Source organism: Harpia harpyja, chromosome 14 (genome assembly GCF_026419915.1).
Source record: "Harpia harpyja isolate bHarHar1 chromosome 14, bHarHar1 primary haplotype, whole genome shotgun sequence".
NCBI classification, from domain to species: domain Eukaryota; kingdom Metazoa; phylum Chordata; class Aves; order Accipitriformes; family Accipitridae; genus Harpia; species Harpia harpyja.
The window spans coordinates 30,976,359-31,003,993 of record NC_068953.1 but is presented as its reverse complement, the minus strand read 5'-3'; the positions used below and the strand labels follow the sequence as shown (position 1 = coordinate 31,003,993).

At 35.4% G+C, this 27,635-nt stretch overlaps 1 protein-coding gene across 8 annotated transcripts in view; it reads right to left on the bottom strand.

Moving 5' to 3' along the window:
- Positions 1 to 27,635, bottom strand: part of TCF12 (transcription factor 12) — a 174,752-nt gene that overhangs the window by 145,455 nt on the left and 1,662 nt on the right. For 7 of the 8 annotated variants that reach the window (XM_052807253.1, XM_052807257.1, XM_052807258.1 and 4 more), the window contains exon 3: positions 26,878 to 26,950. In XM_052807253.1, coding sequence (XP_052663213.1) covers positions 26,878 to 26,950 — 73 coding nt within the window. Of the gene's footprint in view, positions 1 to 26,877; positions 26,951 to 27,635 lie in introns of those variants that run through there. The other variant, XM_052807262.1, reaches the window with a different exon arrangement.

The window sequence follows — 27,635 nt, the reverse complement described above, 5'->3', positions numbered from 1 at the left end:
ACCTGACCAAGCAGCTTCTTTACAGAAGTTAAGCAGCTATATATTGATACAAAAAGGTAAATTTTGCAGAAACCTCTCCAAATTGATGGTGTATCCTTTTCTAGAAAAGGCTCTAGAAAAGTTCACTCTCTTCCCAATAGAGTAAGATTTTCTATTACGCTGTTTTCTCTCAAGTTCCCAAATGCATATGAAGAATTCAGCAAAAGCTTTTCTGTCTCAGTTGTAAACAAAAACCACCTGAAAGGAATTAAGAGTAGAAACAATTTGATCTAGAGCTGGAGAAAGTTCACTGATCTGGAAGACAATCCAGAATCTTTGAAATGGTTTCAAATGGTTGAGCTGTAATACAGAAGTATTCTTCCTCTTTCTTATAAGACTGCATCTCACCATTTAAACAAACTTTCTTAAGATGCAGGCCAAAGCTGAACCTGAAAAAAATTAAAGCAAATAAAAAAATACCTACACATCAAAGTATTGTAGAATTTATTAATCAAACATTATTATCTGGCACACTGCCAAAAACCTTACTGGAGAAATCAATAGTTGCATCACTGCAAACAGCATTTCTTCTGACTTCTTAGTAAACAGTCAGTTTCGGGAGAAGCAATTTAACCACAGTAGAAGTCATAAACTAGCTCTGTCACCAGAAGTTAGAAGATTTTAGCAGACTTTTTAAAAAGAGAGACAGTGTAACATAGTAAAAAGAAAAGAAGAAAAAACCCCTGCAACAGGGCCACTCTTCTCTAATGAGTGATTTGAGAATGCAAGAGGCAGACATTAATTCCAGGAAAAAGCAATATTTCTTTAGAATTATTCTCTCTCTATGTTAGCATACGGGCAACAGAATCGGCAAAATCAGTGTTCATAAAATGACTGTCCAGACAAAAAGCTATCCATAATTTAAGAATACAAAACCAAATTGCAAATTTTCATGATCTGCTACAGCAGCATACTAGTGTTTAAGCACAACATTGCAAATGTTCTACTGAATGATTTATTATAATATATACATGAAATACTGTGGTAGAATGTTTAGGAGGTGCAAGAATAAGGGAGATAAAACAGAAGAAAGGTATTCATTCAACATTAGATGCCAGACACCAACATCCAAACTTCTTTTAAAAGGAGCCACAGGGAAAGTACAACTTTGTTTTTACTTCAAGTTTGACCTATTTGTGTCTGTGATGACTCATACATAGAGGAATTTGAAATTTATTCCAGAAATCGTTTAATTTAAAACAAGGGTACTACTAAAGATTCAGCCAAAGATGGAAACCCATTAATTCTCCATGCTGAACGCTACACTTCATTATCACAGGTAAGTGCCTTCTGTTACAGTTGTTCCACAAACCTAAACGTTTTCTCGAGCACCATATTTGATATTCTCTACTGTCTGCATCAAAAAAAAATTAAAAGACAAAAAGAACTTTAAAATCAAACAGATATGAGGACAGCCACTTTGTCTGGAAGCGGTCTCTTGGAAGGCATTCACTGCCATCATTCACGATGGGTTTTGGGGTTCCCCCTTCCCAGCTTAATGATGCACCCAGCATTGGGTTGAGTCAATCCAGTGTTTCGCTGCCATTAATCTCTTCTCCCCTGATCAACAGTATAAACTACTACATGTCTGGCAACCACAGTGAAATTCAAGTTTAGCCAAGTAGATAACTACCATGAGTTCAGTTTTCAGGTATTTGACATGTATTTAAGGCACTCTGAACAAAATTCTGGCCAGAGTATCAATAAAGATTTAAGGAAGAATCATTAGATACTAGAAAGGTTTTACATTTCTTTTAATTAAACATATGAAGTTCAACTGCTTTCATATGCTATAGCCTGACATCAAACCACCTGATTTCATTCTCTCTTATCTGGTAAACTTATTATATGAACTGCAGTTTCATTCATGTGTACTAAGCCATCGCTACCCTATCTGTTCAGATGGAAAGCAAATTTAATGGAGATTCCTACCTTTATTTAAAAGTTAGTTAAAGTCCAAAACCAGGACTGTTTTTAATATGTAGACTTCCATTTTATTTAATTAGCTATTCCACTTTATTTAATCCAGGACCAATTACTTTCAGTTTCCTCTCATGCTCTTTTTTTTTTTTTTTTTTAAGATGCCGCTGCTCTCTTCAATTTGCAATTTTCTATGGCACCAGCACATACACAACCAGTTGCCAAAACAGTACCACTACACCAGCGGCTTGGCTTTTACTCTCTGCTCTTCCTGCATGACAATTCAGGGAGTCTCAACGTTCAACTTTTTTTTATTATTAAATTTCAGATCAGTATAATCTCTTCTAGTAGTCCTAGCTAAATGTAGTTTTTCCTTCTTTAACACTCCAAAGCAGCCTTTAGGGGCAGATATTAGTCAGCAAAAACATGGTCAGTTTCACAGTCCATTTCAAAACAATCTGAAACCTAGGTGAGAGATTGACAGCTTTCAGCGCTCACCAAGATGACTAGGTAGTACCACAGAACTCTACAGAGAAGATCTCAGTGCCCCAAACCACTACACACTGTACACTCCAAAAGGTAAAGAAGCTGTTATGTGCTCCACAAGTTTACATTCAAGTCATATGTGACCAGGTGAGAGCTACTGCATCAATGCCGGGCTTCCTCCTAGCCGGAGCATGGGAAAGTCAGCCTCTTCTTGTTCTTACCTAAGCAAGACTCTACATTTTTGGACGGCAAACAGGGAAGGTGGTCTACATTACTACCTTGAATAGATTTGGCTTTAAAAATAAAAAAACAAAACAGAAAACCCACACACAACCTCTGCCTGCATTTTAATCAAGAGCAGAAAGAAAGGAAAATTAGAGCAGACATTACTTGCATAGATTTAAATAAAAAGGACAATTCTTTTCAATAGCAGTCTCCATTCTGTCATCCAGGTGCCACAATAATATCCATTTTCCAACTTAAAAGGAGTTGATCATGTTACAAAAGATCAGATAACAGTAATAGGCAACATCAGACTATCAATGCCACAACCTCCTGGAACAGAGAAATTATTTAAGCATGATATTGACTTCGTAAGATTTAAGATACTAGCACGCATACAACAGCCCATCCTTTAAGACATAAACATATTGATACTAAATGGTTGGATTAATGGATTATAAAGGAGCAATACCATAAATTAATTCTGATATATCTCAGCAAAGTTGCTGAAAAAGAAAACAGAAAGAAAAAAAAGCAAACAAAAAACAAACAAACAAAAAAAAAAAAAGAGATCAGCATTCTAGAAGTATCCCTGGGGGAAAGCAGCAGCCGATCGTGGCACACTTTACCTCTGCCCCTTGTTCATCCATCTGCTGCACCCCAAGGAATGCCACGGGGGAAGCAAACATGTGGAGCACAGCTAATAACAGCAATTCTGTCCATATTAGAAACTAATTATCACCCTTTCCTATCAGGATCAGTGCTTCCAGAATTATAAGCAATTTACCCTACTAAATGCAGTCTAGAATTTAATACTCAATAACTCAATAGCTTATTTTAAAAAAATGCTGATTTGGACCTGTATATAATACAAATTATATTGCCCGCCTTTTCTATACAACCTGCTCTCCTGCATCTGAAGATTTAAATTTTTATTTTTTTAGTGAAGGGATGAAAAGAAAGGAACTCTGCTTAAACACAGTCCTGTGCATTTCAACTCTTGGCTCAAAACTGCACAATAGCTGTAATTAAGTCTATGTAAATCTAACAAAAAAGACAAACATTGGTTTTGTATTGTATTAGCAATCTTCTGGAAATAACAGCATGAATTCTCATTGCTCCCTACCAAATATATTACATTTCATTAGATACACAGACCATAAAACTACAAAATGAGACAAAAAGCTGTGAATAGCATTTTATATACTGACCTTGCAAACAGAAATTAGAGTTTTTCCTTGGTCTATTTTTATTCTACTAAACTAAAAATTAACAGCTTGGAGAATTGCTGAGATCCCTCCATATTAAGCTGCTTTATAAGAAAGTAATTATTTACTTCGAAATAATCAAGTTAACATTGTTTTGTTTTAATTAACATAACCTATTTGAGGCACTACTTCTGCACACCAGTGGTCCAAATGTTCTGCAGCACAATCCAAAAGAAACAAGAAACAGGGAACACCAAGGAAAATCATACTATGAGTGCCAAGACCTGAATAAAGAGCATCAGATATGGATCAAAACAGTGCTTCTCTCCCAAGGATCATAATTTCTATTTGTTTTCTATCCATCCACTCCTTGAGCCAAGTACTTCTTCAGCCCTCACAACCCCAAGTTTCATATCACAGGCTACCAAGACCAAAGTACCCTCTTCCAAATTCCCTCAAAGCCCCTCCTGGTTAGCCAGCAGGTGCCACTTTTTTTAAGAAAGACAAGGTCAACATTCCCCTAAGGATTTGAGCAAAATGCCTCCTCGAGCAAGCAGTCTGGGATTCGAACTCGGGTCTGCCTGCTTGAGAGCGCACATGCTGGCTCAATGCCTTGAGGTAGCAATGTCAAGCACTGTTAAAGAAGGATTTACAGAAAAGTATCAAGGATGGAAGTGAAAAGCATTCTAATGAGAATCACCATCAAACTACTTTATACCTTTGAGGAACAAACATTGATATTACCCTATAAAACATTTTTAGATGGAAATGAAACATTCCCCAAAATATTTAATTTAAAAGTAAATATAACTTAAGAGTCAGATGCTGAAGAACTGTAAATACATAGCAGAGCGCTACTTTTTGTACACAACAAAATGTAATACCAGTATAAATTCAAAGTACTTATAAAGCTACCTTTTTTTTAAAAATCAAAAATAGTCAACACTATATTTATGATGAACTGTATCCTTCAGCGTGAAGGGATACAAAGAACAAACCTGACGCAAAACACCAGCAACTTGGTTTAATAAGATTACAGTACATTAAAAGGTGCTCATAAGCATTTTCTATAAATGAAATGTAAAGCCTGATGACTACATACGATCCGGAAAACCAACCTAAGCTCATAATGAAGGTATTGTGACAAAGCTTAGTACCTAAAACACCAACAGAATGGTATATTTTTGATGTAGCTGAAAATTTTACATCAGTTATAAAACAGCCATGTTCAAGTGACTAGTTTTAGGGTAGCAGTGTTCTAGTTTCTATGATCCATATAACAATTATAAGGCAGATAACACTTGAGTTTATCTAGTAAATAATATTATTCCTTCCTGCAAATCTCACTTCTCAAAATGACAGCATTTTTACAGTGTAATAGCACACGGCTAGAAAATTTAAGCCACATGTCAAGTACCCTTAAAGAAATCAGTAATAATACTGATTTAATCAGTAATAATACATAACTCAGTATAAAACAGTTTATTTTTCTCGAATGCAATGAAAAAGGGATATTACGATCTTCTATGGGAAAAGCAAACTGGCAGACTAAATAAATATCAAGAACTGTAGCCATTAATTCATTAAGTAATGGCAGTAAAAAGAGGGGGGAAAACCAAAACCCAACACTCCTGCACTCCAATCACATATCCCCTCTACCAGTACACAACAATAAGTACTACAGTGAACCTGTAAGTATCAGGAATATTTGGGGTTGTTTCCTCACCTTTGCAATTTTGAGCATGTTTAACCTCACGCCCACCCCATACATACATAGCTATTCTTGTATCATCATCTGCATCCCTCCAGAAAACAATCCTACAGAAGATAATCTAGACTAGTAATGACACCAATTTTCCAAAAGAGGTTTGTCAGCAGTGAGAAATAGCATATAGACAGTTCTACTGATATCCTACTTACTTATTGCTCTTAGCTAGATTTAGTAACTAAATTTACACTAAAATAATTGTACAACTGTACTTCAGCATACAATAAATACTGCCTTAATATCTCAGCATGAATCACCCCAGGCTTGGGGTGGCGGGGGGGGGTGGCGGGGGGGGGAGAAAAAAAATATTTTAAAAGCCTAAAACAAAAGCCAACATCATCTCACTTCACACCTTGTTGTCTGTCCAATCAAAACATCAATTAAGGCAACACCAGTTGAAGTCTTTATTTCTCTAAATGACATTTCAAACCATAGATGCACAGATAAATTCCATTTTATTTATAAGAGTTACCAGGAGGTCATTGTGCATGCGCAATGCATATAGTGTGCTGAGGAGGAAGAACTAAAACAAGGATACTCTTATGCAAGCTAGTCGCCCATTCTTGCCACCATCTACTAAAAAAAAAAAAAAAAAAACAAAAAAACAAAACCCCAACACCTCCCTTCTATAAACTGCCCTCCCTTCTATAAACTGAAGCACCTAAAAGGTTTTCTTCTGTTTGTTCAATTAAAAGGAAAACTCAATTCTGCAGAAAATATATTAATGCTTTTAATTTGAATTCAAAAGACATTCAGGCCTTTCAGCAGATTATAAACCCACAGCCAGATGTCCATTTCTTATAATTGTCATAATAAAAGCAGAGTTTTAAGTACAGCTCCTTTCTGAGAGAGGTGTTTTTTAACAACTTGTCACAGGCCACAATATAAAAATAAAGGGCAAACTTCTTAATCAACTTGTCACTCCTAAAAAGCACAGATCTAACTACAGACATCCAGATATATACAGCTGAATCAGAAGTTGCATAAGGAAAATGGATTTTTTGTTGGGTTTTTTTTAATAATATGCAGCAACTTACTACATGTAAGTACCTTCACAGTCAGCACTGGCAACACAAAAGGGAAGTCACATTCACAGAAACATATGCACACTCAGCAAACTTCTACTTCACAAAATCTACACTTACCAAGACACTTCCTTCACTGCAGTGCACCCTGTGTTACCATGACATTTAAAGTTTTCCATTCCCAGCTCCAAGTCACATTTTACAGAAAACATTTTTTTATGGACATGCAATATTATTAAATTTTATTTGAAACAAATGAGCACAAAAGCTTTCCTAGGACTACTTTCACTAATTCTAATGCTAAGGAACACTAGAGGGAAGTGCTAAGAGAAGTCATCAAAATCCCCAAACAGAAAGTCAAAACAGAAAGGCCAAAGACAAAAAGGCCAAAGTGTGTTATATCCAGCACAGGAACACTTGAACAGTCCTATTAAAACAGAGCTCCAACTTGAAGAAGTACGTTAGAGGCATTTTGAGAAGAGCGTACTTTAAGAACAGAGCCAGCTCCCTCCTCGCACCCTACCACATACACAGGCATCTGCAAGGCACTTCCGGTTATCAGGCCACATGCATGTCCAAAAAGCAATAAAGAATAATTTACAGGCTATGAAAGCACACCTCTCTCGGACTTCTGTTTCCCTACAAATGATCTTGTAAAGAGTGAATGACTACTGAACAAACACAAAAGGTCAGAGGCAACAACTTCCAAATAACTGGCATTGCCCCAAGCCATTAGAACAGTTACGGATTGGCAGATGACAAAGTTTCTGAACCTAAATTTCCACACCCCAAAAAACCCTAGCACCCTGGTTGAGCTCTTTGCCTCTGAACAGCCAAACCCTAACAGCCTCTTTCTGCTATCAAAACCAGGCTGGCACTAAGTGCAGAAGGAATTTGTTCACTACAGAAAGTAAAACACAACCAAGGCCCACCACGTGTGCAATGCTAGCTGTACAAGCAAATGGCTTTTAGTCAGCTCGACTCCTATCAGTCACAGGCAGGAAGAAAACCAGACAAGCCACTTAAGCAAAGGCTTCTTCACTGTGGGACAGCAACAGAAGATTTATTTGCACAACTGGAGCCAGTACGCTAATAACTTCTGTTCACTGACACCCTTTACAGAAATCCACAGTTACCTTCCCTCAAAGGAAAAACTTACAGCACAGAGATAATGAGAATACAAAGCAATAGTCCCAAAATGGCTGAGACCATGTGAATTTAGACACAAAGTGTGTAAAGAAAAGAGTAAAAACTGCCAGCATGCAAGCTGCTTTAATACAGACATAGTATGGGATTGTTAATCCAGCATCTAGACCAAATTCCAACAGTATATCCTGTCCTATAAAGGTAATGCCACTACTTTCAGTATATTAGGTATAAAATTCTTAGTCTCATAGGAACTTTAAAATATCAATACTTCTTTTGCAGTCTATGCATGATTCAAATGAAACCCCCCAACTAAACCAGGTATATAAATAAGTGCTTGACTTTTAACCGTACAGATAATATCACTGACATGTTCACTGGTCTAAAGTTACATCATTTACTGAACTGAGATAAATGTAAATTAATCTAAAGTCTGGGAAAACGAACAAAGGAAATACTAACTGGACATACTCTATCAATTCACTTAAGGTCAAGAAGGAAAAAAAAAAAGAATAAAGAAATCAAAAAGCACTTAAGAATAATGTCAGAAAACTACCGAAGTAAAAGCAACCAGCAAGAAAAAAGCAAGCTTCTACGGCGATTAGGAAGGATAAGGTATTCTAAGAAGCTGTGATAAATTGGAATAAATTTATGCAGAAACAAAATACTAACACTAGATTACCTGGCAGAACTTAAAAGAAGATAAAAGCCCCAAAATTATGTAAGTGGAAAGTGACAAAGTTGACAAAAATTAACAAATTTCACTGAATTAGCAAATGCTTACTAAAATTCCACAGGTGTTTAGAGATAACAATCAAAACACAAAGACTAAAAATGTTTTGGATAAAGGAAAAGGAGACATTCCTTTCCCTGAGAAATGAGATTATACCAGAATTAAAGATTCAGCAACCACATCACAGCCTCAGCCCATTTGTGTACAGTGATAGAGCAAGATCAAGGAGGAAAGGTGGCCAGTATTTCAGTGCTGACAGAAGCGGGACACTAGATACCTCTAGTGCTTATTCACTTCCAGTTTGTTCATTACTACTACTGTTACAGAACACAACATGGTATTTCACAAGTGTAAGCATGCTTTACATTTTAAGCTTTTTTTTTTTTTTAAAGGTAAACAAAGAAGGCCTCATACAACAGCTACAGATACCAAATTTGCATTTCATCATAAAGGTGCCCAGGATTTTCAAAGAAAAGGTATCAGACTTCTGAGAAATGAAGTCACTCCCTATCTTGTTAAATTTTATCTGAATAAGTTCAACAAACTTCCTAAGAAGAAATAATAATATCATTCTCAGTAGTATAATTCCGGATGCATGCCAATTAGTTCCATATATTGTGTATTTCAAAGATCATTTCCCAAAAGGGCTGGAAACAAATAATTATCTTTTTTTTTTTTTTTTAATCTGTCTGCATTTAAAGTCAATCAGTCATGAGGCTTCAGAGGAAAAAGCAGGCTAAAAACATATTTAAAAGCCTATTCCTAGCCCCACGAGAATGCGGTCTCAAAACACTAAATCTGTCACTGGTTCAGGGGTGATTGCAGACACTGCTGTACCTCCCAATTACACCGTCAGTTGTACATTTCCAGAAATATACATGTGAAGAAACTGTAACACAAGTGATTTTTTAAAAGGAAAAAGATTTGAAACTGCTCAAAGGTGATTATCAAAATCTTCATTTGAGGCATTCTGGAAGAATACACATACAGTAAAAGTGAATCAAAATATATTTCAGAACACTGTCACTGTTCTTAGTATTTCTGTCCACACCACTTCATGTATCATGTATTCTTTTCTTGTACACACACACAAAAAATATCACTTCTGCAAGACACCACTGTATCAAAAAAAAATCACAGCAGCAGAACAGCAATGAAAGAGAAAGCTAACTGAATTGTCCCTGGGCATTTTGTCCATCAAGACATGTTAGAAAGATTAACTGAAAGTGAAAAACGCAACACAAAATACAACGTTCAGGACTGGCATTCATTTGGTTCATATTGTACAAATGCCTGGAGGAATCATGTGCACCTAGAAGCAGTTAATGACATGGATGAAAGCAAGTCTAGAAGAATGCAAATGACCAAAGAAAGTTAAAAAAATTATTAAACATCAGCTGAACATATACAGATAAATTCAAATCTACCCTGTGCGAAATAAGTTAACTTTACTGTGTTTCTTGCTACCCAACAGCAATTATATTAAGAAAGTCTTAATGATTACATTAATACTTACTATTAGAAGCAGCACCACTAACTGTTACCAAAACCAATCATTCTTTAACAGCTCATCTTTATTTTTCCTTGGAATTGAGAGCTAAGTTCATATTAAAAAGAATTAATTCAGAAATTGAGAAGTACTCCACCTCAAGGCCAGACCAAAGACAACCCCAACTACCAAAACCAGTAACAGAAACCTGGTAGTAGACAATAATAAGTGCATGGGAATGGACGTAGCCATCTGCATGAAGAATGCCAAGGACAGAGTAGTACAGTTCTTTGTCTCCCAGCTTCAAAGTTGAACATTACTCTTTATAAATGTTGATGATGTTAAGCTTTGTTCTGAGTTTTTGGATAACATAATCCTGCCAAAATAAATATGAAAGTTGCTTTCATATTCTGTTTCATTACCACTTAACTCAAACAAATATTCTTCAAGAACAAGTTGAAGACATCTATCTACAATAACAAAACAGTGAAGGATCAAATATATACCTTGCACATTAACAACAAATAAAGTTGTAAGAATCCCTAAAGTTTCTTGCAACTCAGGCACATGGAAAAGCAAATAACCTTCCCACGCTAGCAGTTTCAACTGGATCAATCTTCTGGGCTCCACTGGAAGATACTTCTACCTCCTGATTTCCCCAGCTTTCTGTGTCTCCCCAAATACTAGCTTCAGTGCAAACATCCTACTTCTCATAAAAGCTGCGGTGAAGTTTAAAAATAAGTACCTCAAATCACTTGAACTACAAAAAGATTAGAAAGCAGACATGATTTAAAAAAAAAAAAAAAAAAAGCCTCATAAGTATCACATTCAGAAGTTGCTAAAATGTAACCTATAAATTGGGGTGAACAGTTAATTCACCTTCCTAAAGCAATGTCTAATTCCTTAAACTGGTTCACACTCTCTCCCCCTTCAGCGTTTTCTAAAACATTGTTCCTGCTAGCTATATCAGAAATTCTATTTAAACTAAAAAAAGTGAGAACAAAGTTACAATTTTCGAAACACTTGTTTTTATCCCAACCTGGTTGATTTTACTGTGGTTTATAGAATGTAAAGCAGCTTTTTTTTTCCCAAAAGCTAGAACCAAATATAAAACAACAGTCATAACATGCTAGTTTGGCAAAATACACTAGTTTAATTTTGCGTTACAAAGGACTGTTCAAGGGCCAAGGCATTGTTTTTCTCTTAAAGGATATTTATGTACAATGTAGGTTTTACTAGTCAAACATAATCGAGACCAAAGCACACTGTTAGTATATAAAGTATGTTTTCAAAATATCTGTAGTGCTTGAGGTCTTCCCCTTTGACATGCATTTACTCATCAGTACTTCTTGAACTTCCTTTCGCATACCAGAATTATGATATAAGAATTGTGTATTTCACAAAAGGCTCTATTTAATGGTATGCAACTATTTTTATGACAGAAGAAACAAACAAGTTAAAAAGCACTTCAGGGGAAGAAGAAATTAATGTTTTGAAACCAAGTTCTTCATGATCATTAGGTTAGATCAAATTTGTTTCATAACTTTAAAACACATGCTGTTGTAGAGCTTTTCCATCTCTGTTAAAGCGCAGGTTCTGTCTACGACATCCCAAAGGGTATTTATTAGTATTCAGAATACAGGCACAGTAGCAAATGCAGTCACATTTAACACAGCCTCATTTCTTGTTTCAGTCAGAGTAGGTTTTGTCAAAAAACCCACTTGATTACTGAATCTTTTTAGATAACTTGTTACCATATCCATGATTATTAGATCATGGCCATCGGCTAGACACTGGTACATATATACAGCTGTCAAAGTGAATTTAATTCATTAAATACAAAGGATAGCTATGGACAGGGCTGTTTTCTCTTTATGTATCAGGAAGCCTTTTTAGACTAGTAATTTTGTTCCTTGAAGAAATTTAGACAAATATATTTATCTACACTTCTTATTTAGATTAGATTCAAATAAAATTTACAGAAATGAGAAGCGTATGTAATCTGTGAATGTGTGCTGAAACAGTTTCTGGAACATTGCTATGAGTCCTAGACAGAAATCTGCATTTCCACATTTTTAAATAACAGAACTTATATTTTGAAAGCTTTCTACTAGATTCAGTAAGAACTGAATTGAAGAAGAAAAACCCAAAAATTTTATCAATGTAAGTAAAAGATTAAACAAGCAGAGACATAAACATTATATACAACAGGAGGGAGTGGATATTAACACTGAAAATATGTGCTGCTTGGGTCATATGAAGTTATTCCTATCAACCCATTCCAAGTCCACCATTTCCCTGAACTGAGGAAGTTAAAAACCACTGTCTCTTCTACAGTGTGAACACCAGCCCTCATTTTACAGCTGAGGAAACTGGAAAATAGAAAAGAAAAAAACAGTTCCTCAAATGGACATAGGAACTATGCAATAAGATACGAACAGAAATTTTGCCCCTTTGCTATGTCCTTTAAAACTCAAGATTATCCTCTCTTCATTATGCAGTAATACAATCTTGGCAAAAGTTTTTGATGGATATATTAATGTCTGCTTTAGCTTATTTAAATTACAAAAATAACAGCACTAAGTATCACATGAGGAATAATATTTCCTAGAAATGTGCTAATCCTAGTGAATTTTTAGATATGAATTCTCATTTTAAAAGTCATTATGACAAAAAAAATTCACATTTTGAGAATTTTGTATTTTGTTCATAAATTATAGGGATATGGAATACTGAATTAACGGATCTGATAAAACAGTAGCATAGACAGAAACAAAACCAAAGGATATTGAAAAGTATTTAATATCTCAGACAGAAGCTTGTTACATGAATTACATGAGCTGCTCATTTAATTTTAGAATCAGTCATCCAAGTATAAAATTCTTTCAGAATTAGAATTTCAAAAGATAAATACCTAACTTGTCATATTAAACTAATTTTAAATGCTATCTTTGCTAAGCCTGGCAAAATCAGGCCAGTATTAATACATACTTACATATTCAGAACACAGTGAGCTTATCTCAATGTATTTCAGTGAACCTATTGCCACAAGTCCAAAACCAGCGCCTACTCAGTCAGTATTAATTGACTCAAAGGCTAAAAGGACACGTAAACAGACCTTTTGTTGGAGCTGTGCAAGACCTCTTTTCCCCAAACATGACTTGAGACCAACTGGCAGAACAGTTAGAAGAAACTTGAGTTATTAATGTTGTGTTCGTTCCCAATGATAGCTAGAGAGCTTCAGTACATGTCTGCTGATGCAGCATTAAATTTGCTTAAAAAGGGAAAACAGACACCTTGCAGAGTCTAATTCCCTTGGTTCACACTCTCGGTGTAATCAATCCTGACCTCTCCTTGGACCCAGATCTGGTCACCATGCCAAGGTCACTTACACCACGACTTGTCTATCCAGGTTAGACCAACACATGTAGAAACTGTAAGTAACAAGTCCTGTCTAAACTGCTTAGAGCAGCAGCTCAGTAACGCTTCCCAAGGCCAAGCCAACCTGAAGCGATGCTTCTTTCCTACTCTGAGAAAGAGGCAAGAGGGGGCAGGGATTGAAAAACCAAACCCAAGCTAAAGATCACTAGTATGGCACATGCACACATCTGCTACAGCAGGCAGAAAGTTCTTTTCAAGTACAAATAAAGTATTAATTATTTCATTCTTCCTTAATTTCACGTGGAAGGAGAAAAAAGAAGAATGAAGAGTTCGTTTAATTCTCATCTGTATCTACTATTTCAGAGAAAGTGATAAAGCTATAGACTGTTACATAAAAAGCTGCAAAGGATGGAGCAATCTATATCGGTGACTTCAAAATTCTTCTTTTCTAGAGGCTTTTTCAGTAATAAAGGAACACTTAAACATGGAAATCCCAGTCCACATGAAAGAATATGCTGTACAGCATTAATCACATTGTCTCCTGACTTAGAAAAGTTTTCACTTTGTCTTTCTATTCGTCAGTTTAAAAATTGTTTGATCTTTTTAAATAAGGAGAAAATTAATCAACTCCATCCTCACAGCACATGTAGAAATGGATGCTACTGCTGTCTAGAGTATCTGCACTATACAAGTTGTCTCTGAACGCCTACACTTAATCTTGGAGAAGAAAATCTCACTTATCAAAAATTAATATCTGATGGGACACAAGAAATTCACAGCCTCTTCTTAATTTGGTAACAAAACCACACTCTGAGGAGGAAATATTTATACACAAAGATCTAGCCGTGTTTGCTGAAAAAGGGATCCTGTGTAAGGTATATTTTCTAAATAAGTACAGAACTTTACATTTCCACAAGTGATCTCTCCCATTATTTATATTATGGAACCCTAAATGCGACACTAATACGGGAGCAAGGCAACCATTTTACCTAGAAAAAAGGAAACCATCAAGTTGAAAAGCGTTACAAATAAAGTAGCATATTTTCACAACTGTTTTGCAGTAACCAAAATCATGGAGGAAACTCTCTAAAAATATATTTTCCAAGTACTAAAAGGGACAAGTACTGCAGGAAGCTATGAAAGTCATACAGTGATACTTTTGCAATAAAAACTAGTTACCTGTTAACAGCAGCTCAATCCACACATGCATTCAAGCTAAGTATGTTAAATGTAAGAAATGTTCACAGCATAAGATTTTAAAAAGCTGTAGCTTTATGAACTGGGGGGTTCAAGCAACAACTAGCTGTGAAAAGAAGATGATCGTGTATTTTAAAGAAATCTATACTTCCCGCTCTTTTCACGACAGCTATGTCCTAATACTGACAAGGTACTTTCAGATCAATGCACCAAGCACTTGAGGAGATGCAACAGCTCTGCCAAGAATGCTGCCTTCAAAAGGACTTTCATTGCTATGGCAACAGCATGTTCTCCAGTATCCAATTTGGAGACAACCTATGACATATACATGAGAGATGGCCAAACTCCGACTGATTCCTCACTGCAGCACAAGTCGCATTGTCATATACATACCAGTTTTCACTTGCAGAAATATAAGGTACAAAACAGGGGTTTTTTGATGATAGTTCACGGGGCACTTAGGTTACCTACCAATAAACAGCTGCATCTAGGAGAAAAGAATGCCATTCATTTTATAAAACAAATATAGACTATTCAAAGGCCAAAAGGAATATAACCATTAGCATAGAATATAAATTGCATTACACAGCATCTCCCATATGTAGGCATTTACCTCTTCTCTGATCCCAATTTCCCCTAACAGGATGAGGGAAAAGGAAAAAGGAATTGTTAGTACATTGTAAGTAAGCAGATGATTTAAACCCTTATTCAGTACTCAACAAGTACCTTGAAAATAAAGTGGGTTTAATGAGTATAATGGACATACATAAATACAAACTCTGGTTTTACTGCATCACTCAAACAAAAAAAAAAAGCAGCAATGTCTTACAATGCTTCACCTTCTACCCAGAAATGTATTCACAAATGCACAGCCTTGACATGTCTTGAAATTTATTCACGTAACACGTAAAGTTTTAAGCATCCATTCCATATATATCACTCTTACACTTGTAAGAGTTTGTGTACTACGACACAGGGACCAGCCAGTAATTCAAACCATTAAAAAGGGTAAGAAGGAAATTTAAGTTACATAGCCATTTCTGCACTTTTATTACATGACAGTTTTCAAAAAAACAGCCTGCTGTTGCTCACCTAAGTTCATTCACCCCAGATGCTCAAATATATCTTTCCTGTAACACAATGAGAAATGTAACAACGTGGTTGCATTCTTTACGTTCCTGGCAACTCTAAAATAGTTTAGCAACCTTTAAGATTACTTCTGGTTGTACTGTACAGTGCTCATATACTGAAGACTAACATAGAAACTTTTTGTAAAGAGTCACAACCTTCTTTAAAATCTTGGTGGAAGAAAAAGGGGTTGACTTACAGAGAGGGAAAAATAAAAGGCCCGTTGGCTGATTCATGAAGGCCTGAAAGACTGTTGGGGGAGTATGTTCTGGAGAGGATATGGGCTCTCATCCTTTAAAGCCTCTCTCTGCTTTCTTTTGAAGTATCAGGCATTATCTAGCTTGCTTTGCATGTAGTAATATTACAGATTAATTAAAAAATCTTCCAAATAAACTAATGAAATGAACAAATTAAAGGGAAAAAAGATGGGGCTTTTGGTTTGTTTGGGTTTTGGGGAGGTGCTTTGGTTTTTTGTATAAGTTTTTTTTTTTGGTTTGGGGGTTTTTGGGGGGGTTTGTTTTCTGGTTTTTTCTGAGTTGAGGAGCTTTTTAAATTCAGCATCTTAAAAGTACTTGCAAGAAAAATATCTAATTCAGATGTTCCTGTCATAAGTAATATTGACAAAGTTCATGCTCCACTTTTTTGTGTGGTTATTGCTGTCCTCTGGCAAGGGAATATGATATCAGAGATATTTTCAAGGTTACCAAAATAAAAGCATTACACAGAGCAGAGAACACATGTCAGACATTACATGCATTTATACACATTAAGTGGCAGAGATGTGCATTTCTTTTATAAAATCAAACTAAGGGAAAAATTTTTGATTTACCGTACCATTCAATCACTTTGCATCTAAGCATTGCAAGCACTAATCTTGCAAAGACATACTACAAAATGCAGCCATTTGAACTCTGCAGTAGTAAGCACCATGCACCATTTTTAGAAATATAGAAAAGCTTTTCATTACTCCAAAACTCGGTCATCTTCATTAAATCACCATCTCTTCATAAAAGCCTTGGCTTCATTTAGCATTCAGGAAGATGAAAGAGCAGCTACCCTCCTTATGGATTACTTCTCTATTACAAGAGAATGTTTTGCACGTCAAAAGCAACATTAAAGGATTAAATGATACTGTCATTTCTGCTCTTGTTTATTTGCAGTGGGCAGTGAACAGAATTGCAAAGAAACAATCAGTGATTATTTTAAGCTGTGTTCTTTTGCAAGGATTATGACTCATGAAGTTGCTGCATAAAGAAACTGTAATGGGATAGGTGTCGCATTGAAAATCATCGAAACATCACAATATAAAAAAATGTTTGTCCTACAAGCAAAGCTGTCTGGTTTAATCATTTCACAGAGCGGCCACAATAGCTCTTGGGATAACACCAAGACAATAGTATCTTGCATTCAAATAAACAAAAAATAAAAATATAAACAGTGAATTCCATTCTCCTACACAAGACTAAAAATACTTTAGGATTTTCAGAAGCATATTTATCTCCACAGCATCCTACTAACACTAATGCAACACAGTAGAAAATTCAAGAGATAGTTGGTTGCAAGACATCCCTGCAGCATGCAAAATGCAAAATTCAATGACTTTATCATGGATTTATCTACATCTTTTAGGCTTTAAACATGTTTTCCAACAGAACTAGAGAAACCAAGTTTGCAAAGCAATGTTATTTTAAATTAAACTCTTTATGTTTTTCTCACACATTATATACTAATAGGTATGAATCACACTCAGTAAGTTTTATGTTTTGCTAAAACTTCTGTCTGGTTCCCTTCTTATTTCCTCATTCAAGTGAAAAAACGGTTTATTTTGGACTTTTAGATAGATGTTAAAAATGCAGATAGTACCACCAATGTGCATTCAGGTTTTATTTTAGGTAAGACTTGGAACCACTCAATACACTAAAGATTTTGTACGTAAAACCTGAACATGGAAGAAGACAGAAGGACTGTATATCAATTCACTCTCCAAAGACAATGATATACATATTAAAATTAGCAATATATTTTGGTCATACTCTAAACAGAATCAATACAGACACCAGGTAATGCGACAGACCAAGTTCTTGCTTACATTGAATTAAGGGTAAACTTTGGTTTAAACCCAATTTAATTTAACACACAGAACATGCACATTCATGGTCTGATATTAGTTGGTATTATACCCACAAAATGTACACAACTAGAAATGACCAAATTTGGATTTTGTTTTACTAGGTATGTTTTTCTAAAAATTAGTTCTGCCTATTCATCTTTACATCTAAAAGGGGGAAAAATACACCACCTACAATGTAATTTTCACAAATCAAGGCTCAGAATACACTTCCATATAAAACTCCAGCCCAGCCTAACTGAAGTTTGTCCATGTTACCACTGCTTCATCTTCATCAGCAGCAAAGAGCTCTTCCAGAGACGAGGCACAAACAAAATGTTTCTTGCAGTTTTGTTCATGCAAAGGAAAGTAGAACGGCGAAAGCAAGTGGTTCAACTTATTACTAGAACTCCACGTAACTAACAACCTGCTAAAGACATGGAGATTACCACCATTTCTGCAGCTACAACTGGTACAGAAAGAAAACAGTCTGCAATACCAAAAAAAGCAGACTTGAAAAGCATAACTAATATCTCATATGCTTACAAAAAACCAATATAAGCAATCTCTGTAGAAGATCAGGAGCAAGAAATCAGGTCCACAGCAGTAAACAAGATTTACTTCAGAAAAAAAAATTAATTCAAAACTGTCAGCTGGATGTAAAAAATATCCACCTATTTTCCACTTACCAATAAAGACAAATTGTGTGTAATAGAAGAAATGTACAATTTTTTCCTTCTGTTTTAAATGTAATTCTACAGCATGAGCAGTTTTTTAATTCTTCCATAGCACTAATATGGAAGCATGCAACTTCCCTGTCCAAGACAAACCTTACTTAGCTTTATGCTAAGGTTTTACTAGCATTCCTAGAGAACATTACCCTACTAACAGGGCTGTAAAGTAAACCCTTTTTATCCAGTCTCTTCCTCTTCCACCCTCCATTCCAAGTCCTTCTTTAAAATACCAGCAACAATTATTTTGATGTGATCGCTATTTTTCTGCATTACATTGGTAAAAACACAAAGTTTATTTCACTTAAAGCAATTCCAGCTCCTTCTTTCAAAAAAATAAAAAAAATAAAAAACCCACATCCCTAGCATACAAGAATAATCTAACAAAGTCCTGAAGATTGATTGGGTACATTTTAGCCTGATTATCCTCTGAAGACAGTGAGATATTATTAAATATAACAAAAGCTGCTCTTTCTGATCATTCTTGGTATTCCGTTAACATCTTCACCAAAAAAGTATGTCCTTTATGTTTTTGAATGTTGTGTTTACAAACACAGCTTTGTTTTACAAATAAAAAAAGACAAGGCATTCATTCAAGACATTAAAAAAAAAAAAATCATTATCTCATCTTAGACTCATAATAGAAGAAAAAAAACTTGCCCCTACAGCCACTAGTAAATAATGGATTGTAATATTTTAAAAGTCCACAAGTACTTCCAAATCATCAGGTTGAGGTATACAATAGAACTGGGGACTTCTAGACATTCACATTAATAAAAAACCCAACAAATTGAAGGAGTAAGCAACCCTACTTAATACAGAAAAAAAGAGATATTAAAAATACATTTTCTGTCCTTAGAATTGTAATTATCACTGAAATAATACTTTTCCCTCTTTTCTTACAATGCTTAATGACCAAAAAAGTGATTAAAGTATATACACAATTTAAAACTAGTTATGAGTATTCAACAACAATCTCCATCAACTCACATGCAGAAGAAAATAGTGCCTTTTCTTATTTATTTACTATTTAAATTTAGTGACTTCCTCACAGAACACACAAAACTGTTCAAGTTTTGCTATATACTTCTGAAGAACTGTTAACACATTAAATTAGACAATGCCTCTAAAAAAAAGCTTTTTAGAGAACATACTTTATTCAATGAAGTCATTTATTGAAACTGAGTTTTCAAATATGATAAACTAATATTTATTTTGAAGGAAATTTAAGATAGAAGACTTATTATATCACATAGATCACATCTGGCTCTATAGGTAATTTAAGAAATTTTATAAAGCTTCTAAAAATGCTCAACGCTATTCCCCAAAATACATAATCCTTCAACATTGGAGTACCAAAAAAAACCCCTGCATCTCCGTAGTCAAGAGAAGTCAGCTCAAGAGATCTAGTAAACTCCTTAAGTTTATGCACATCTTTCAATTTTAAAACTAATCTCCACAAAATCCAATCTTACTAAGTGATATGGTATTTTATTAGTGCCTTAAACATCCTTCTGTTTATAAATACACACAGTTTTCAACCATGAAAAATTACACTGTATCTTTAGCAACTTAAAGAAAATACAGTTTACCAAGTTTATAGTACAGTATATAGTAGATAAACAGAAAATCATAACTGTATCTATAGGCTCAACTATGGATAAAATAGAATTATCTGAGACAAACAACTGTCATACCAACTTGATAACAAAATGACTAAGGGGTTAAGTCTTGTTTGTGTGACAGCTGGAAGGAAGTGGGGGGAAGGGGAACTTTGGCATGTATGTATGAATGACAAGCTTTTAACATAAAATTCCCTTGTCAAAGACCAAAAAAAGACCACAAACAAACAAAACCAAAAAAAACCCTAAACCTTAGCAAAAGCTACAGACATAATAAAAGTTCTACAGTCATTAAGGGACTGAGTACAAGTTCAGCTGCCATTAAAGGACACATAAATACACAAGAATCTCATTTATACTTCTCTCTAAAGAAAAGGAATTCTTTAGATAACATGCAATTTCTACTCAGACTCTTTTCAGGATTCTTCCTCCACTTCACCCAAACCCTTAATCCTCGTGTTTACATTTATATCAACAGTGCTCTTTGGGTAAATCAAAAAATACAGCAACAGGCAATTTCAAATCATATTCCTTCCCACATGCCATTAAGACCACTCTTCAAAGCATCCGGATACTCTTCATCACTTACAATAGATCAGAAAAATTTGGCAGATCAAAGAGCTACTACTGGCTGGTGTGGAGGGTGATGGTGGGAGGTGCCCCATCAGGAAAGGACAAGGCACTACTGCAACCCCAGACATTTTGAAGCCACCGGGAAATAACATGGCAAAGATCTTCCTTGCATTGTGACACAGTAACATTTATATAGGGATTGGAGGATAGATGCTGTGCTTGTAAAGACAGTGATCACATCACTGCTCTCACCCAGGGAAAACTAATTGCTGGAAATAAGAGATTAACTTTTTGAAAGAATGCTTTCTACATGCCAATACAGCAAAAGTTACAGTTTCCCTTATTAACAGTGTCAAGTTTATCTCTAAACAGAAGACAGCCCAAATGCTACTAAAAATTCTAAAATTAGCTGTTTGGAAGACAGCAAGGAATTTCTGACCAATTGACATGAGGTTCATACCATCACCTTAAGTGATAACAGCCATTTCAAAACCATAGCCAATAGCAATAAATGACAGACAAACATCTACTTATCTACTCACCAAGCTAGATTCAGAACACCTAGCTGTTCCAGTAACTTCTCCTTTTTCCCTCCGCCCCCCCCCCCTTTTTTTTTTTAAGTCACAAAAAAACTCAATATCCACATGACCACAAACACCTTGTGAGAGACTGTCTGCTTTAAAGTTGGGTAATCAGTTCCCTCCATTTGTCCAACATTTTTTTTCCCCCTTCTCTTTCTTAAACAGCAATATGGAAGCAGTTACTTAGCCCTTTTATATGCTGTACTTTTCAAGGCTGTTCATGGAGTAAGTGTCTGATAATTTATCTTTCCAAAGGCAAGGGAAGGGGAGGAGAAAAAGAGACAGCAATGAGACAGAGGCTGCCAACAGGCAAGCTGCAGAGTCACGTATTTACTAGCACTGTATCACCCTTTTAGGTTTCTAAATGCAATAGGTGAGGGATCCAGACTGAAATCTTCATCTCACTTGTGTTTGGCCCATTTGAAGGGTAATCCATGGGTCTCCCCTAAAAACAACTAGACGGCAAAGAAGCTACGGGTACCTTTCTGCTTTCAAGCACAAGGCTTCTACAACTCTTCCCAGGCTTTTCAGAAGACAACAGAATTTAGGATCTCTCAGACCCGAGATGAAATACCAGGTTACGAGGTCTGCTGGTTCACTTTTAATGGAGCTAGAGGACAACCTAAATACCAAAAATAAAAATAATAAAAAAGCCACATAGCTGCATGACCTAACGTTTATTTTAACAGGCCACTCTAGATTTCTGGCATTTAACACACAATAAACTCATCTTCTTTTGAACAGCAAACAAAAACACACAGGATCATAACATATTTTGGATGACAAAACCAGAAATACGGACCGAATTCTGAAATACATGCCTTCCACTTTTTTTTTTAAAAGAGTCTGTCATGACCTAACACGTTGTAGGACCAGACTATGTGACTACACCAGACCTCTCATCAACTCCTTAATTCAGGGATTAGGAGCAGGCACTAGAAATTTCCTACACCTCAGTGGGAGACTGCAGCAGAAAAACACATTGAATAATATCAGAGAACTGATTCTTTGGAATCACAGTTCTGATAAAAAGAAGAAAAAAATGATGTATTTTGAAAGGTTAGGAGGAGCACTATTTGCATACATAAAGTTTCATCTTTCTGTAGTCTTCTCCAAGGCTGAGTGCCTTTTCTCTTTAACACTTGCTGTACATTAATGAACACAGTATTTAAAACACTGCCAACCCAGGTAACTCTCTCAAGCTTTTTTGTTTGGGTTTTTTGTTTGCTTGTCTGTTTGTTTTACAAGGAACTGCTGATGCAAAACTAAGAAGGAAATAAGAGTTTACTGGACTGACAAACAGTAATCAAGTCAGGTTTTGCTAATTTTGGAAACACTGTTTGGTAACTTAATAGACCTGCTAAAGAATTGCCATTGTGTCCAGTCTCAAGACACATGGCCCTAATTTAGGGACACTCAGGTTAATGGCAGGCTATCAACTTAAATGGTCTTTGCATCAAGCCACTAATTAGTGGCCTATCCCAATCCATTCCTTACAAACTCAGTACATTAGTAGAGAGCAGTGGAAAGGGCAGCCTCTTGAATTTGCATAAAAGGGGACCAAACTGATACAGATACCTGAACAGATACATTCAAAGTTTTTTTGCATGTAGGTCTAGTACGAGGAATGTCTGGGTACACACAAGATTTGTGCCCAAAGCTGTCCATGCACAAATGTGTGTACTCATTTTTCATGAACTTCAGAAGAATCTTCTTACAAGCAAGACAAGTGTCATATTTTGACGACTTAGCTTTTGAACTGTACCTCTTACTTTAAACTCTTACCACTTTGTTTTCTGTTAGACATCCACATTGTCTGTATTCAGCTTTTTTGACTTATACCTCGCATATGCACGTGCACAGCCACATGCAAAAATAATGCTATCGGTACAATGAGGAGGCTACAAAAACTGAAGATAGCAGGCCACATAGGAAAATATTGTCTCAGATATATTATTCTTTAACATCTAAGAAGTTCTTTAGAAGAGAAAAAAAAAAGGGGGGGGGTGTATTTTAGGGTACCACACCTGAGACTAAAAAATTTCATTTGCAGGAAATATTGAAATTGAGATCAAACCTACTGGGAACCATAGGAAAATTGCATTATTATTGCCTATGGCAGGCATCTCAATACTGCGACTGGATTTTAATGGAGTTACTGTAATAAAGGGCATTGGGCAAAATCAGTCACCATCCAGGTTTGTATTGGCATACATTTTGTGGTTTTGACAAAAGCAAAACAAAGCAAAATTTCATTGTAAATAATAAACACTGCTATTAACCATAGTAATAACACAGAAAATTTTAATTTTAAATAAAATCTGCAAAAAAGCCCGATTAAAAAGGCCAACAGAGCACATCTCTGACCTTTGCCTTCTCCTTCTACGATTTCTAAGACAGAAATGGCTTTATCTTCACAAGTTGGTTTTGCAGGAGAAAAGAATGGGAAGTTCTGTTTTAAACAAGAGGTAATTACAACAGGTATGACAAGGAATATTTTGTGGCCTAACTCACTGACTTACATATCAGGTTACTTTTCCAATATGCTTATTTCCACCAGTAGTCTGACCAAGTTATTTGACTTCATCAGCAGCTTACACAACCTACTGTCACAAGATACTATAATATATCAGATTAGTTCACTTATTTCATCTGCAGCTTTCATTCATAACTGATTTACCTGTAGAAAGCAAGCCTGCCCCGACACCAGACTTCAGCGATCTTTTAATCAAAACACAATGTTCATATGTTAATCCATGACAGTATTTTCTTACAAATTATAGATATCATATTAGCTGTTTTATTTATGCAATCCAATTACACGTATATTTTTACAGCATAATCAACAGAAGTATTGCAGAATTATACCAGATCAAGCTTGTTACATCAGAATTAATAACATACACCCTAGTATTTCCAACACTTCACAAAGCCACACCTGAAAAACAAACAGAACTTCACCATCCTTGAACAGCAACTAATTTATCCTTTTAAACTGGGGGCCTGGGGGGCGGTAAGGAAAATGCATCACGAGCATCCCTTCCTTCTATATCAGATTTCCCAGAAATATACACTCTTAAGAGCCATGCAGACAAGCAGCTGATTTTCACCTACTTAATGGGGCCCATTAGGCTGCATCTCAAATCACTGATAGGTTGGGGGGAGAGGGGGGTTGGCAGGGAATGTGTTCTCAGATTTGTTTAAATTTAAATGAGGAAAAAGGAGTTCTATAATAACAAACAATAAACACATTCTTATTCCAACTAAGAAAACACTTGCTTTTAGTATGCTTGTAAAGACATCAGAAAAATAAAACAACTGAGTTTAATGGGAAAGATACTGAAGCAAGCTTCACTTCTGTAATTGCCATCAGAATCACAGAAAGTCTCTGCAAGAGGTAGCATCATTCCGTATTCGAGGAAAAAAATTTAAAAGTACTTTTTAGGAATCTGTGCATACTGTGCTTTTTGGTACTAGGTAGCTCAAAGGAATAAATACCTCCTCCTTTCACGTTTCTCTTTAAAAAGTGGCCTCTAGCAGTGAAAAAAGTTTTCAAACATTGTTTGTCCTAGAAGTTACAGAACACTTGAAATTAAAGCAAGATCACAATTAAATCAGAGTGCTAGAAATTAAATGCCTATACTTCGTCAATGATCTTAACACAAGCTTTCTACAACACTTAACACTGACTCAGAACACAACTAATATAAAAGTTTGTCACCTCTCACTCCTGCAGAGTAATCCCCCTAGCTCAAGGCTTAGGTCATAACATTACAAGAATTAGGGCATATAATCCCAATGACCAGTAAATCTCTACAACAAGAAATGTTTTTAATTAAAACCCACAACTATATACCATTATCTCTTCCAAGGGGAATTCAGCTGTAGCCTGACAGCTGCAGTGTATTGCTCATGATTGGTATCTATGTGATGATACACCACATTGGTAAAGAAATTCAAGGAGTCAATAACACTGTTTCTCCCCAAAAGCTAAGTATTCTGGCATTCTCTCTTTTTCTGAGCCATCCAAGGAAAGAAGGGGAAACACTACCTACAAATAGGTCAAGCCACATTACCTAAGACTGATCTAAGAGCTAAACTAAAAATGAAAGGTTTATTATTCAACAGAAAGTTATTCTACTTTTTCAGGAAAAGCCAGGGGAAAGGGGGACAAGATGCTCAGGTTGTGCTCCCCACAATAAGTTTTAGCTCCCTGAATATCTTTTAAAACAAGCTTTTGAGAAACAACTGTCTTGAATATTTGTATCTGAAAAAAAAGAAAAAATATTAACTATATCATATACAGATCTGCTGTCTTACTATTGCAAACAATTTAAGCTTGACATACTTTCAAAGAGCAAGCTAAAACCACCTATATCTTAGAAGAGAAAATGTAAAATGCTTCTTCAGGTATGCTACAATTACAACATTTGCTACATATTTTCATTAAATGAAATACGGGAAGTAGTCTCTGAAGAGTTTGCAAAATTACACAATTCAGAAGTTTTAAAATGCTTTTAAAAACAAAGTTCTAAAGTGTCACTAAAATGCAAGGTGTCATTTGAACTATCAAAGTAACAGCTCTGACAATATGAGGCAAACAGGCAACGCTACTGCACAACTTCAAGCAACTACTTCACTCCTCTACTGGTAGTCTAAAAGTTTATTTTGATTAACCTTAGCACAAACATCACTTTGTTGTATTCATAAAAACAAAAATACCACTTCACTGTATTCACAGAAAATAAGCATACATAAAAAAAGAACAAAACACATTATCAAAAAGTTACTTTAGTTTCTCTTTCGTAAGTAGTAATAAATATACCCTTTACAAGAATGATACAAAGTATCTGAAAAAAATTGCACTTCTTTCCCATTATAGGCTTATCTTAAAAGACACTGAGAAGGGCCATTAGGTGGACCTCAATGAAGGCACTGAAGCCACAAAATACATGCAACTAGTAAATAGTTACTTGTTTTCCAGATACCCTGATAAAGGTTCAACATGAAAGAATTCTATTCGTCAAGACTTTGAGAACTACACAGTACCATAAAATTGTATTAGCCTTACATTTTCCTTAAGAACTGCATTTTAAAATATATCCTTGAGTCAGGAGTATTTCATTATTTGGCATTTGACATAAGTGTTTTACCCTTCCATACAGGAGCTAGGAAATACTTCAATTGAACAGGTAGGTTTGATTTTATGAAACAAACAAAAACAAAGCAGCCATTCATTTTTAACAACAGATAAACAGACAACTTGTATGCCAGTATTATTAGAGACACTTTAACATTTCACTGTACTGGGCCAAGCATTCTAAGGCATATAGATGAAAACTGTGGTTAAAGTTAACAAAATGTGTTACAAAGTCGGATCAAAACAGCACGTCTAGTTAACCTGAACGTCTTATGAGAATGTTGTACAAATGAAAGATTACCATACTTCGACCGCATGAAGACTAAGCTAAAACATCAAGACCTGGTTACATGAACTTTATGTATCTCGGATGCATCCTACCTGATCCACCGAACTGGCTGCTTCCTAGCGTAGTTGGTCTGGTTTTCCCACTATTAACAGGTGGGGAAAACATCTGCAAAATAAGAAAAAAAAAGATGTGTTTAAATTGGCTTTGAAACTCCATGCTACATAATTGATGTAAACTTAAAAAAAAAATTGTAATAGGAAGCAATTATTTGATTCATTTCTCTGCTAGAAAATAAACAGAATGCAAGATGCACATTTAGACCCATAAAACCAATATGCTAAAGTACTCCTTGCAATTAATACCACTAAAATCTCTTTTCCACATGAACACAACCAACTTAAAAAAAAAAATAAAGTTAAAAGGAGACCTAGTACTACTATGGCAATTTAAAATAGTTACTTATCTTAAATTTTGCTACTCAAAGTATATTTCTTACTGATCTGTGAGTTGAAAGTCACTGGATAAAGACAGCTTTGAGAGGCAGTAGTTTTCTACTATGTTTACACACCAAGCACCTTTTTGAAATCTGTTAAAAATATCACACAGAAAATACCTATAATTTTCTAAGCCACAACTATCAACGACTAACCTCTGATATTTACGAGCATTAGTTCTGGGGGCTGGGTTTTTTTTTGTTTTGTTTTGTTTTCTTAACAAACCAAAAGAAAAGCCAAAGTACCAGTGCCACATGCCAGCTTAACAAATGTTAATTGTTAGATTATGCCATCACTGGATCAGCCTGATTTTAACCAGTTAAACCAATTGACCCAGTATTAAATCTGGAAGTCTA